Source organism: Myotis brandtii, unplaced genomic scaffold, assembly GCF_000412655.1.
Source record: "Myotis brandtii unplaced genomic scaffold, ASM41265v1 scaffold708, whole genome shotgun sequence".
Classification (NCBI taxonomy): Eukaryota; Metazoa; Chordata; class Mammalia; order Chiroptera; family Vespertilionidae; genus Myotis; species Myotis brandtii.
In genome coordinates, this window is record NW_005370777.1 from 4093304 (window position 1) to 4106874 (window position 13571).

General features: G+C 38.1%; 2 protein-coding genes across 2 annotated transcripts in view; one reads left to right on the top strand and one right to left on the bottom strand.

Annotated features, from left to right (window-relative positions):
- CCDC38 (coiled-coil domain containing 38) overlaps nt 1-6988 on the top strand; it is a 51198-nt gene extending 44210 nt beyond the window's left edge. The window contains exons 13-15 of the mRNA XM_005882376.2: nt 1960-2165; nt 4379-4472; nt 6343-6988. Of these exons, the coding sequence (XP_005882438.1) occupies nt 1960-2165; nt 4379-4472; nt 6343-6456 (414 nt within the window). The 3' untranslated portion in view covers nt 6457-6988. The remainder of the gene's footprint in view (nt 1-1959; nt 2166-4378; nt 4473-6342) is intronic.
- Nucleotides 6989-7331: 343 nt separating this feature from the next.
- SNRPF (small nuclear ribonucleoprotein polypeptide F) overlaps nt 7332-13571 on the bottom strand; it is a 6652-nt gene continuing 412 nt past the window's right edge. The window contains exons 2-4 of the mRNA XM_005882364.2: nt 11807-11932; nt 8075-8139; nt 7332-7467 (exon numbers count right to left, since the gene is read on the bottom strand). Of these exons, the coding sequence (XP_005882426.1) occupies nt 7401-7467; nt 8075-8139; nt 11807-11932 (258 nt within the window). The 3' untranslated portion in view covers nt 7332-7400. The remainder of the gene's footprint in view (nt 7468-8074; nt 8140-11806; nt 11933-13571) is intronic.

Consider the following 13571-nt stretch of genomic DNA (forward strand, 5'->3'; position numbering starts at 1 on the left):
AGGCAGCTCCAGGTCTAGCTCCATCTTTCCCTGTTCCTGTCGGGGGCCAGGGAGGAGGGGCGGTGCTCAGAGAGCTGGGGCTCCCGTTCCCCGCAGTCCAGGACCGCCGCCGGCGCCGCCGCCGAGAATCTGTCAGCGGTCTCCATCATCTAGGCCTGCATCTCAGCTTCCCTTTACTTTGCCCTCGTGCTCGTTAGAGCCAGGCCCTCAATCTCTTTTTCATGTGTATTTTCTTTAACCTCGTCCCCTGCTTCTATTTCTCACGCTGTTCTTACCTTAAGAAAACATCTCTCCTTGTCTTTTCCTCTCGTTTAACAGGAGGAACTTAAACAAACAAACAAACAAACAAACAAACAAAAAAAAGGCTCCTGCCCATCCATCTCTAAAAGGCTTAAGTGTTCAAGAAGTCTCCGTCAGAAATTTCCGTCAGTTAACCATTCTCACGTTAAAGTTGCTTTTTCTGAGAACTAGTGTTCAATGTGTTTTTGAAATGACTCACATTGCAGCAATATTGTTTTCTCACATACAATGTATACTTCCGTCCTTTGATGGGTTACTTTACCTTTCATTTTTCTGTATTTCTTAAGTTTTCTAAAGAAATGTTAATATAAATGGAAATACAATAGGTGTTATTTAGAAAGGGAGAGGAAAAAAAATAAGCTGAATGGCAAATAGGACTTTTGCTTTGTTCTTTTACTTGTTCCTTTTATATTATTTCAGACTTCCCTAAGTTTTCTTTAAAAAGCATATTTTAATATAAGTAGGAAATAGAAAAAATTTTGAACAACGGGGGCTTTATGGTAAATAAAACCATTGGAAAGGTGGTTAAAGTAGGAGGTGGGAGAAACAAGCTGTTGGAAGTCACCTCCTGGTAATAGATCTTGACCTGTAATTGTTGGTGGCTCTGTAATTGCTGGAGTCCCACGACTCCAGGAGCCACATCTGTCTTGAGTGTTATTTTTCCTCCTTGGCTTCATGGTGATTCTCATCTTCTTGAGCAGAAGCAGGCATTGGGGCAGAATGCTCTCTGGAAACACCTTAACCTTGCCCAGCAGTTTATTGAGACCCTCTTAACTGCGAATGCCGAGCCCCCAGAAGAGAAAGAGGATGAGAATTATCTTTCGGTCCCGAAATACATCCCGAAACAAGTTACCTACAAGCTCGAGCATATCAACTACGTGTTAAAACGAAGGAGTAGCCAGGTACAGGGATCAGCAAGGTTTGGCCTAAGCCTCTGTTTAGACTAGAATACTGCCATGACTTCCCAATGGAGAGAGTGAAATTTAAACTTCCCCAAAGGCTTTTGTAGGCCAGCCAGGGAATCTGTTTTCTTGTAACTGTTCTTTTCCTCTGAGAGAATGCATTCATTTATTCAGCAAACATTTAGGAAGTGCATAGTTATGTGCAAGGTGCTGTTTTAGGTATAAGTGTTAACCTAAGAAATAGCTCCTGCCCTCCAGGTGCTTACAGTCTAGACAGGGAGATAAGGCATGCATGCAAATAACTATTAGACAGGATGATTACAGTTTTAGCAATTAGACTAATAAGTGCAAAAAAAAAAAAAAAGGAGGCTCACCTGCAATGCTGCAAGGAAATGCATTGCAGTGGCAAAACAGGATTTAAATGTGTATGTCACCTCTACGTGAATGCCCAGGGAATCAGATACACAAAAACATTTAAAAAAAATCACAATTACTTTTATACCTAGAATAAAATATTTTTAAAGAAAATAATCCAAGGTGTTACTGTAGCAATGATCTGACTATAAATTGTTATAAATATCATTGCTGCATTTTCTCACTCTTCTAAGTCACACTGAAGTTTTTCTTTTCAAGGAAACATTTAGTGTTATATAAAAGCCTTTTCATTATACTATAGTAAAACAGAACTTTACATTTATTGAACAGGCAAATAGTGATGTGATGTTGTTTTCTGCTTTCCTTTTCTTCTCACTCTCAGGAAAAACTGATAGACTCTCTTAGTAAAAAAATTAATCAAGTATACAAATTCTGCATCGGAGATAGTGAGGTTGGCAGCCTCAACCCACTCCAAAAGCTGGTAAAAGTAGAGTCTCGCCTGGTGGAACTGAGTGATCTCATTGACGCCATTCCCAAAGAAAATGTGGAGGCAATTGAGAGGATAAAACTAAAAGAACGACGGCAAAAGTACGTCTTATATAAATGTAGTGGATGACTTAATGAGTAGTTGTATTTGTTTGGATTCCACATTTAGCAAGTCTCTATTATATGGCAAAGATAACCACATAGAGACACAGTGGGAGGAACCAAACCTAGCCCTGCCCTCCTCATAGAACTATTTTTTAGTGGGGAAACACATTCACCAAATATTATCTATACTAATAAAAGGGTAATATGCTAATTAGACCAGGTTGACTGGACATCTTCCGGACATCCGACTTCTTTCCAGACAAAGCCACGATGGCAGGGGCTGAGGCAGAGGCGGTTAGGGGTGATCAGGCAGGCAGGGGAGCAAGCAGTTAGGGGTGATCAGGCTGGCAGGGAAGCAAGCATTTAGGGGTGATCAGGCCAGCAGGGGAAGGCAGTTGGGGGCCATCAGGACAGCAGGCAGAGGCAGTTAAGGGCAGAGGCGGTTAAGGGCCATCAGGGAGGCAGGCAGGCAGACAGGTGAGCGGTTAGGAGCCAGCAGTCCCAGATTGTGAGAGGGATGTCCGACTGCTGGTTTAGGCCTGATCCTGCAGGGTAACATGCAAATAGACTGAACAGCAGAACCGGTTGCTATGACGCACACTGATCACCAGGGGGCAGACGCTCAACGCAGGAGCTGTCCTCTGGTGGTCAGTGCACTCCCACAATGGGAGTGTCACTCAGCCACAAGCCAGGCTGATGGCTGGCGAGTGCAGCGGCGGTGGCGGGAGCCTCTCCTGCCTCTGCGGGCCTAAGCCATCAGTCGGACATCCTCCAAGGGCTCCTGGATTGCTAAAGGGCACAGGCCAGGCTGAGGGGATCTCCACGTCCCCCCTGCAGTGCATGAATGTTGTGCACCGGGTCTCTAGTTATGAAATAAATGTGCCATTACCAATGGAACATGAGCACTGAGGAGGAAAGGAACCAGAAGATCAGAAGTTCACCAGATGCAACTTACATTTTATCTGTAAAATAGCAGTAATGACTTATAGAGTTGTTGTGAGGATCATTAATATTAGATATTTTGTTACTGCTTACTATATTACTGGTGCATGTGGGATACTGCTTCCCACATATAAAAATGAAATCCAGAATAGATTAAGGTGATATTGAGAAATTTTATCAAATATAAAGCAAATGTTTAAAAATTTTAAGATAAAGATTACTCCTTCCATTACATGACCTATAATTACACTAATAACACTTGTATCTTTTTTTTAACATATATTTTTTTTATTTCAGAGAGGAATGGAGAGGGAGATAGAAACATCAATCATGAGAATCATTAATTGGGTACCTCTTGCACGCCCCCTACTGGGGATCTAGCCCACAACCCGGGCATGTGCCCTTGACTAGAATCAAAACCTGGGCCCCTTCAGTCTGCAGGCCAACACTCTATCCACTGAGCCAAAACAGCTAGGGCCACTTCTTTTTTTTCAGCAGAAAATAGTTATCCAAGGATAATCACAACTTATTTTCAGTAGTGATACATGAATCTAATTCCAATCGTTTATTGTTCTTATCCAGAGAATTTTAGTTGATTTTCCCCATGGTTTGGAGGCACCTAACATAATATCTGATCTAGTATAAAAGTATTTAATACATGTTAACTCTTAAAATTAAATATGTCCATGAAATAGCTATCACTTATTGCCTATTCTGCATCAAGCATTGGAGTAGAAAGATGGTCTATCAGTGGTTGGCAAACTGCGGCTCTAGGTCATCTAATTTTATCCTCACAACCCGAAAGAAAACAAATTGCATTTGTTGGTCTTAACTTGAGAATACCATTCAAAAAGATTAACTGGAAAATGCATTTTTGCGGTAATTCACTGAAGTACACATTTGTGGCTGGTGTACTTTTCTGTATATTTCAAGAAGACTTAAGGGAGGGTTGGATAACTGGAAGTTAATTCGAGTGGCCATTGTACAGATGAACTGTGACGTGCTGAGTTTGAGTGATGAGAAGGCTTTACTGAGGTGCTTATTTAGACCAAGAGGGGATAGATTTTTACTTCTTCCAAAATGGTGGCATGCAATTTCTTCCCATTTCAACACAAATCGGATGCGTTATTAAGATTTCACCTGAATATTCAAAAGCCATAGTTATGGGTGAAGAGGAATAATTACTTTCATTTAACCTTAATAGAAATATTTAGATTGGTCATTAACTTTCTGTGACTTATAGTTAGAACATTTTCCCCTCTTGACAGGTTTCGTGAAGAGAAAATGAGAGAAAAACAAAAACACCAAGAAGAAAGGCTAAAAGCTGCTCTGGAAAGAGCAGTAGCACAACCAAAGAAAAAGGTTTGTGTTTTGCTATTAATAGGTCCAGCTATAGCTGCTATATCAAAGTGTGAGTGCTTCTGTGGTATAAAGACAAAATATCTAATTCACCGAATTTATCCAGATTAAACTTCAATAGTCTTTCTTGCTCAGCTTCAATTGGTCTCTCTCTGGTTCCTTGTTACTTTTAGAATAATTCAAATTACTGGGTAACAGTTCTCCATTAGGCCTACTTTGCAGTAAAAGAAACCTGTCCCTTCCTTTTTCTTTCCTTCCAGGTTCACGAAACCAGATAATTTTAAAAACTAGTTTTTGAATAGGTAGTACAGGCATATGGTTCAAAGTTCAAAAGATACAAGAGTAGTCAGTGAAAGTTGTCATCCTTAGTTCCCCCTGCCCCAGAAATAATCATTGCTAACAGTTTCATCTGCATTTTTCTGGAAATATCCTATGTATTTGTGTCAATTATTCTTAATGGTAGCTGATAATCTTCTTCCACTTAACAATGGAAATAGTGAAGCCAGAGAATTACATATAAGGGTCTTCTAACCCTCACATTGTAAAAATAATGACATTAATAGTTGGAGTTAAAATTATATCCCCAGTGTCACTTCAGATGTAAAAGACGAATCAGGACTAGAAGCCAAGGTTCTGTATATTGCAAGATCACCTGTAATAAGAAGTTTGGGGTTGGGCAGAGAGCTTACGGTCCGTCTCCGCACCGAGTGTGGAGGGCCTTTTGTTTCCATATGCCACTCTCCCTCCTCTAGCTCTGGGTCTGAAATATATTCTAGGAATCCAATTTCATGGCTATCTACAAAGATAATGTGGAAATTGATTGTTAACACAGTGATAGCTAACCCATAGTGAATGCTTATTGTGCACCTCACAACCAGCCTTTTGAGGTAAGGACTTGAAAAAAGTTCCGAAGTATGGTAATTGTAAATATGTGTATCAAAAGATAATGATTACCTTATTTAAATAAACATTTCATCTTAAAAAGAGTCTGTACCTCTCTAGTTCAGTACTTGTCCTCTACCTCCCGAGAATTAACCATTCATCATTCTCCCACATGTATACACTCCACTAAATCCACAAAATTGAAATTATTTAAAATATCCTTCCTTCTAGACCATGAATGAGTTTTATGACCTCTGTATCTCCATTGCCTAGCACACAGTGGATACTCAACAAATGCTTGTAAACAGACTAAAAATGAGAATGAAAACTAAAACTGGAAGAAAATAGAAAATAAAAATGGTGATCTGATAAACTGACAATGTATGAAAACCTGTGATAGAAGTTCTTACCCAGTTGGGATACTTCATCACGGGAAATTTTCTCAGATAAAAAATTCTGACTTTAGGAAAGGAATTCAGGGGTTCCGTTCCCCTAAGGGCATTTTTGTTGCTATAATTATGGGGAACTCTACTGTCATTTAGTTCACTGGGGCCAGGAATGTCAAACATTCTGCAATGCAAGGGACAGTCTCACATAGGGATAGTGCTCCTTTTAAGACACAATAGAGATGCCCCATCAAATCTCAAGTCCAATAGAATATCATAGTTTTGTCATCTATTTGATACAAATTCAACTGTCAAAGCAAAATCGAAAAGTTTACAGAGGAAAGACTAAAGATGATTTAATTGAGTATATGCCCCAGAGAAAATGAGTAGGTGTGAAACTAAGGATTTCCCCTAAGCCTATGCTGGTGGGAACACCTCCAAGAGCCTCCATTTCACTAATGTTTAAAATCAATCCCTATGTAATTGACTATTTACTATTTTAAGCCTTATTACTCCTTGGAAAAATCAAGTTAATATTAGTATTTTACTTAGACTTCAATAGAAAAAGATTATTCTAAAGAATATTATTATTTCTTTTGTTTCAGCTGGGAAGAAGACTTGTCTGGCGTTCAAAACCGTTATCTGATAGCAAACATCAACTACTTTTAGTCAAGGATACAAGAGTAAAATCAATAGAGGAAGAATATTTTTTCACTTGAATAGAAGCAGTAAGGCCAAAATGTTTTAGGCATATTTTAAAGATTCTGGTTTACAGTAATGGCAATATTCTGCCCCATAGGCTTGCCTATTCAATGTGACGAAGACATGCCCTTGTTCCAAAGGTTATAGGATTGGAAATGGGGAGTTATTTCCTTTTGTTGAAGGCTTTTTATTATCCATTGCCTAAGTATTATTCTAAACATTATACACCTATACTTCGATTTGTCCAAGTTGGGGATACACATCCAAAGTTATTTTATTGATGTAACTATATGGTTAATGACCATTAAACCGCAATAGTGGCATCCTCTGACATGAGACTTTGAGGTTATGTCTCAGAACATAATTGTGAGACTGGTTTTTAATTCATATTAAGGAGTACTGTTCAGAAACTTAATCCTCTTAAATGAACAAACCCAACTGCCTTCAACCTAAATGTCAGTTCACAATTTCTGTTGTGCTGTATATCCACAATCATTTTCATTTTTGTTGTTTCATTTTGGCTGTATGTGTATACTATTTAAGCGTACACTGTTATTTGTCTATTACTAAGTAAAAAAAATATATATATATATATTGATGCAAAGAAAATAGTTCACTGTATACATGTAAAAAATGGCTCAAAAAACTTTAAAAGAAGCAGTTGCTTTTAAAAGGTCTCAGTTAATATATAATTACAAGAAAAGGGCTGTAATTCATCTTCATAAACATTTATAAAGCATATAAATAACTCTTCTTTATAGAAAAAAATAAGAACATTGGGCTTACGAAAGAAAACCAACTTGAATGAAATTGGATAGCTTTTAGAGCCTTCTTTCTGTAAATAATTTTTCAGTTGTTTCAACACTGAGTTTTGCATGTAATAGTTCACAAGTCAAGTTGAAAAAACAAATTTTTATTGTCTAGAAATATATATATAAAAAGAAATTTCCCACAAAAGATGCTATTCTCTCATTTCTCCATCTTCTTCCTCTTCTTCAACACCCCTGATATAAAGGACATTATTACACCTGTAAACAGAAAAACAGTTCATTTTGTTGTTCCAACTGGAAACAATGTAATATCTGATTTACAATTACTAGATTTTTTTCATTACAAAAATACTGACTGCTAAATTTATAATATAGCATTTTTTTCCTTTCTCTTTTTAAAGTTTTACCACTGATTTATTACAAAGCACATGGTACTTATTTTCTCACCATGTGGTTGTTATAAAATGGTATCTTTATGATCTTCCAAAGGGAATGACTAGAATTTGAAGGTATAAAGTTAGTTCTAGAAAATGAGTTTAACTAAAAATCCTAGCAGCAGCCAGACCCAACTACAATTAAAAACCAAGCTCTTTTAATTAAAACCACTAAAAAAGGTTACAGCTAAAACCAGAAAGTTTAATATCAATACTAGAAAAATCTTAAGAATGAACAGCTCCAAAATACTTAAATCTTTGACAAGTTTAACAATTTCAGGCTCTTGAAGTCTAGTTGTAGAATAATTTGGTAAATTAATAGCGTTTTTAAAAAGTAATTCTGAAACTGAGGCATTAAATTAGTTTTTTTAAACAGGTTATTTCTAATGTTCACCAGTAATTCCTTACATACACTACTACTGTTTTGTTACCTTATTAAAACTTCACCCAGGTGTCCAGACAAGGCTCCATCTATGTATTCTTCTGTGTTTGCAAGCTTTAAATAAAAAGAAAATATATTACTGGTACAGAAGGAAAATAGCTAAGACACACCTAATACCGGTGAGAGAACTTGTTAACTGAGACCTTTTTATATCAACTCATATTTATTTATAATTAATATTAGTTTTCTATCACTATTGTAGTACATATGGTTTCACATAAATATTAGGTAAAAGTTAACATTGATGTATGTAGAATATATAGTAAAAATTGTTTCAACATAGTTTTTTAAAAATCTCTCAGTTGTGTAATATTTCTTTCTAGTAGACATTAGAATAACATGTCAAGGAAGGAAATCTCCCAAATTATGAATAAGTTGACTAAAGTTTTCCAAAGCAGAAATTAACTTCTCTTGGAATACTAACTTTATACTATAGTATCATATTGAGGAACCCAATGGATGTACAAAAGTTATGGCTAAAATACTTTCATATTAGTCATCAACCAAACCAAAGACTTGAAGAATTTTTTTTAATTACGTGCTAAAAAACAGGAAAACATGTTCTTAAAAAGGAGGTTAGACAATAGCGTAACCTTACAAGCTTCCAGTTATAAAGTAATCACTAGGATATAATCTATAGCACAGGGAATATAATATCACAATAACTCTGTATAGTGACAGATGCTTATTAGATTCATCATGATCACTTTGTAGGGCATATATGTGTGTGTGTATATATCTATCTATCTATACACACACACACACACACACACCACACACACATATATGTACATATACATATATATATATATATATGGTGTCCTAAAAAATGTACACACACTTTGAATGATTATAAAGTCAGTATTTATTAACATACAGTTCATTTTCAAAATGAAAAAATCTCCAGACATGAACAATTGTTTTTGTCAACTCCTGTTTTCAAACTGATGACCGTTCTGGTCGTTACTGCTGATAATGCGAAGGAATGGAATAGCAAACACCAAGAATCATTTTGTTGGGTATCTGTGCACCCTTAATTTGCCGACTGTTGCCGGTTTTGTACCATAAACTCTCTTTTATGTATCCCCATAAAAAAGTCTAGTGGATAAATTTTCTTTGTTCAAAGCTTAATTTGGCTTCACTCATTATTTCAAATCAGTTAAACCTGAAAAGGAGTGAAAATTAAGTGAGTTATCAGCTGTTAAAGTGTGTATACATTTTTGGGAGACACACTTTGAAGAATTATAAAGGCAGTGTTTATACTTCAACTACATTTTCAAACTTCCAGTAGCATTTTAGGATGAATATCCTTTGTTCAAAGATTAGTCTGGCTGAAAAGAAACATCAATTGAGCTATCAGACGTTAAGGTGTGTATTACATGTTTTTTGGGACACCCTAGGTAGCTAGATATAAAATCACTATGTTATAAGCCTAAAGCTAAGTATTATATCAACTATACTTTATTTTGATCCAAAACGCCTTAGGAACTGGGATTTGATACTCATTCATAAGTATTTAAATGCAACACTTTCTTTACTATTCTGGCTTGTGGGTTACATACCTACAATGTGATAAAACATTTTATACAGGGATTTGTGGAGACCTGAGGTCTGATATAGCCTTCATGTTTCAACTGTTAAATGTTAAACATTTAAAAGTTTTTATAAAGTAACCTTTATAGTTAGGGAACTATATTACTCTAATTTTAGATCAAAATGTTTAGCTTTCTTCTACATACAGGTAATAAACTTTACTTTTAATTTTTAAAAATAACAATCCATATAATGGGCACTCAATAAATATGTGCTAAGAGGACAAACTCAAAGGCATCATTAACGTAGTTACGTTACTTCAAAACTGGCAAGTTCACTAGGAAGCTATATTACTTTTTAAAAAAATTATTCTTTATTGTTGAAGAAAGTTACATTACTTTTAAAACCAAATATTTGGCGGGTATTCTTTACTCCCTTCTTTTATTGAGATAATAGAGGCCCGGTGCATGAATTCGTGCACTGGTAGGGTCCCTTGGCCTGGCCTGAGGGGATCGGGCTGAAACTGGCTCTCTGACATCCCCCGAGGGGTCCCAGATTGCAAGAGGGCGCAGGCCAGGCCGAGGGACCCCCACCAGTGCACGATCGGGGCCGGGGAGGGACCATGGGAGGGCTCCAAGGTGTGTCCGGCCCATCTCGCCCAGTCCCCAATTGGCTGGACCCCAGCAGCAAGCTAACCTACCATTGGTTAGTGTGTGTCATAGCAACTGGTCGAATGGTGGAACAGTCGGAGGGACAATTAGCATATTAGGCTTTTATATATATATAGATAATTCCCAAAATACAAAATTCACTCTTAAAGTATACAAGTCAGTGGTTTTACCTATATTCATAAAGTTGTGTATATATAACCATCACCACTATCTAAGTGTGGAACATTTTCAACACAAGCGATACACTCTCCAGATTTTTTATGGCCTTGGTAAACGATTACTGCTTAGGGAATTTTCCAGGCCAAATCATGCTCTATATAAATTTTGGGGACATGAGCATCATCTGTTAAGGTAGAAAATAGTATGGCTGTTCCTCAAGAAATTATACAAAGAATTACTGTATGATCTAGCAATTACATTTCTGATATATAACTAAAAACAGACTCAAGCAGATATTTGTACAGCCATGGTCACTGCATTAGTCACACTAGTCAAAATGGGGAAATAATCCAAATGTCCAACAGAAGAATGGATTAAAATGCAGAGTATACATATAATGAAATATTACTTCCATAAAAAGAAATTCTGATACATGCTACACCATGAATGAGCTTTGAAAATATTATGCTATAAGCCAAAAGGACAAGTATTGTAGGATTCCATTTATATGAGGTACCTTTAATAGAGAGACAGAAAGAATAGTATTTACCAAGGGACTGGAGACAGCGGAAATGGGGAATTACTGTATTTTTTAATGGGTACGGAATTTCACTGTGGGATTGAGTCATACACTTGAAAATGGTGAAAGTGGCACATTTTGTTATCACAATTTTTAAAAAGTTCACAGAAATATTCACAGAAGCTAATGTAACAGACATGCAGTCAGTTGACCAATTCATTTGGCTGATATGTCTTTTCCCTCAAGAAATCAGAGTACTGATGTTGTACTTTCAGCATTCATTAAAAACTTAAGAATTTGCCCTAACTGGTTTAGCTTAGTGGATAGAGCATCAGCCTGTGGACTGAAGGGTCCCAGGTTCGATTCCGGTCAAGAGCACATACCAGGATTGTGAGCTCAATCCCCAGTAGGGGGCATGCAGGAGGCAGCCAATCAATGATTCTCTCTCATCATTGACGTTTCCATCTCTCTCTCCCTCTCCCTTCCTCTCTGAAATCAATTTTTTAAAAATTGTTTTTTAAGTAAGAATTTTACTTGAAAAAATTTTTTTCAGAGTTAAGTGCTGAGAAAGGTTTTTTTTTTTCTGCAAATTTGTGTTTTCCCCTTCTGGCAATAGGAATCAAATGTCCAAGCTCCTAGGGTCAAATCTGGGGCTGTATTTTGGTTTAACATATCTCATACGCAGTTCATCACATCCTCCCTGATCTTGGCTTTTTCCCCTGAATTTTTGCTTTATCAATTCAATTAACTGCATTCTCATAAGTCACACTAAACCTTAGAGGAGTAAAGTGAAGAAAAAGAAATGCAATTTAGTGATTTTTATAATTCTTTAGCTTACCTGCATGTTCATATAGCCATCTACAGATACCAGGTAGCCTTTGTACTCCATTCCCCACTTAAGTTTCACCATTACTGGCTTTCCTGTTAATCCGTTGAGGAAAGGTTTGGGATTGAGGGGCAAACTCTGCACAAAGAAGAAAAAAAGAACTCAATTATTTTCCAGAGCTCAGTGCCCGCCACCTACTCTGGTACCAAATCACCAATTTTTATGGTATCACTTTTATTTGTTCAAAAATATTTAAATACCCAGTTAGCCAATTTCCTCTTCAACCATCAAAATGTATACAAGTATTCATTATTTCCTTAGGAAACACTTAATAGCTATTAAACATCACTCACTGTTCCAGGTTACAAAGAAACAAAGGCAAAGGCAGTTTAAAAAAAAATGCAGGGGACAGTCCCTGTCCTCAAGAAGCTCACTCTAGGAGGAAGAAGGGCAAAACACATACAAATAGATTACTGCAAGGTTGTAAGAGGAGATATGCTGTACAAAGGGCGAACCCAATCCAGTGTTAAGAGAAAAGGAAAAGCTGCCTGAAATAAGCAATGCTCCCATTTCAAAGGATGCGATAGATTCCCAGGGGGAAAACAGCAGTTGTAGGCAGAGGAGACTACCTATGGAACAAGCAGGGAAGAATGAAGCAACCAACAATGCAGTGCTGTCAGACTAACTCCCAATATGCGACTACAGAGGGAAGCAGGGGCACTAGACAGTCTTTTGCTCGAATCCTAGGAACGAGGACTGGGTCTTGCTTAACTTCAGTGCCTCTTACATGTGAGCTATCACTTAATGTTTCTTTATTCAGCAAAGGAGTAGTATCCTTAGTAATCACACACTTTTCTCCTCCGCCTGCTCACCCATCAGCCCAAAGAACCAAGAAGCTTAGCTACTAACCCTCCTTTTTATTTTTTAAAAAAGCACATTCAGAGTTACCTAGGGACAAGGGGACTGCTGCAATCACCTCCCAATGAGTCTCCAGTTTCCACTCTTTGTCTTTCTCCAACTTATTATCCACACAGCAACTGTTATTTTTTTTATCATATCATGTTTCTGCTTAAAATGCTTCAATGGCTCCCAATTGCAGTCGGAGTAGAATCCAGACCTCCCCATGTGGCCTGAGAGGTCATAACCACCATTCATGCAAGAAACTGGCTTTCTGTTCATGCCTCCAAGGGGTCGAGCCTTACTTCCGGCCTCAGGGCCAATCAATGCTCCTGTTTCCTGGGCTCGGTACACGCGCCCTCCAGCTCGTTAAGGGGCTGCGTTTCCCGTCATTTAGGTTTCAGGCTAAACCCCTCCCCTTCCGGGGGTGCTCTCCCTGACCGCTCTGCTAAGGTACCAGCGCGCCCCTCCCAGCAGCCTGCTTGCCTCCTCCTTAGCACGGATTATTTGTAATTCTATATGTTTCTGTTGTTGTTTGATTAACGTCTGTCTCCCACGCCCGACAGACTTAACCCAGACCAAGGTCGGCAACAGTGCTTTTCACCTCATCGTCCTACCGCCGAGCACAGCACCTGGCAGGTGGCAGGCACTCGGTAAATATTCGTTAAATGAACAAAGGAATGCTCCGAAGCCTGGGCTCTGTGTTCAGAGCGCGACGCGTCCCAGCAGCATGGAACGGAAGCGGGCTTTCATTTCCAAGTGGGGCGGGAGACACCTCCTCGTCCTCACCTCGACCCTGCGGCCCCAGCCAGCGAGGATATCTCGGGCTCAGATTTGAAAACGAAGCCGAGGGGAAGGGAGCGGGGGCACTCCTGGGCAG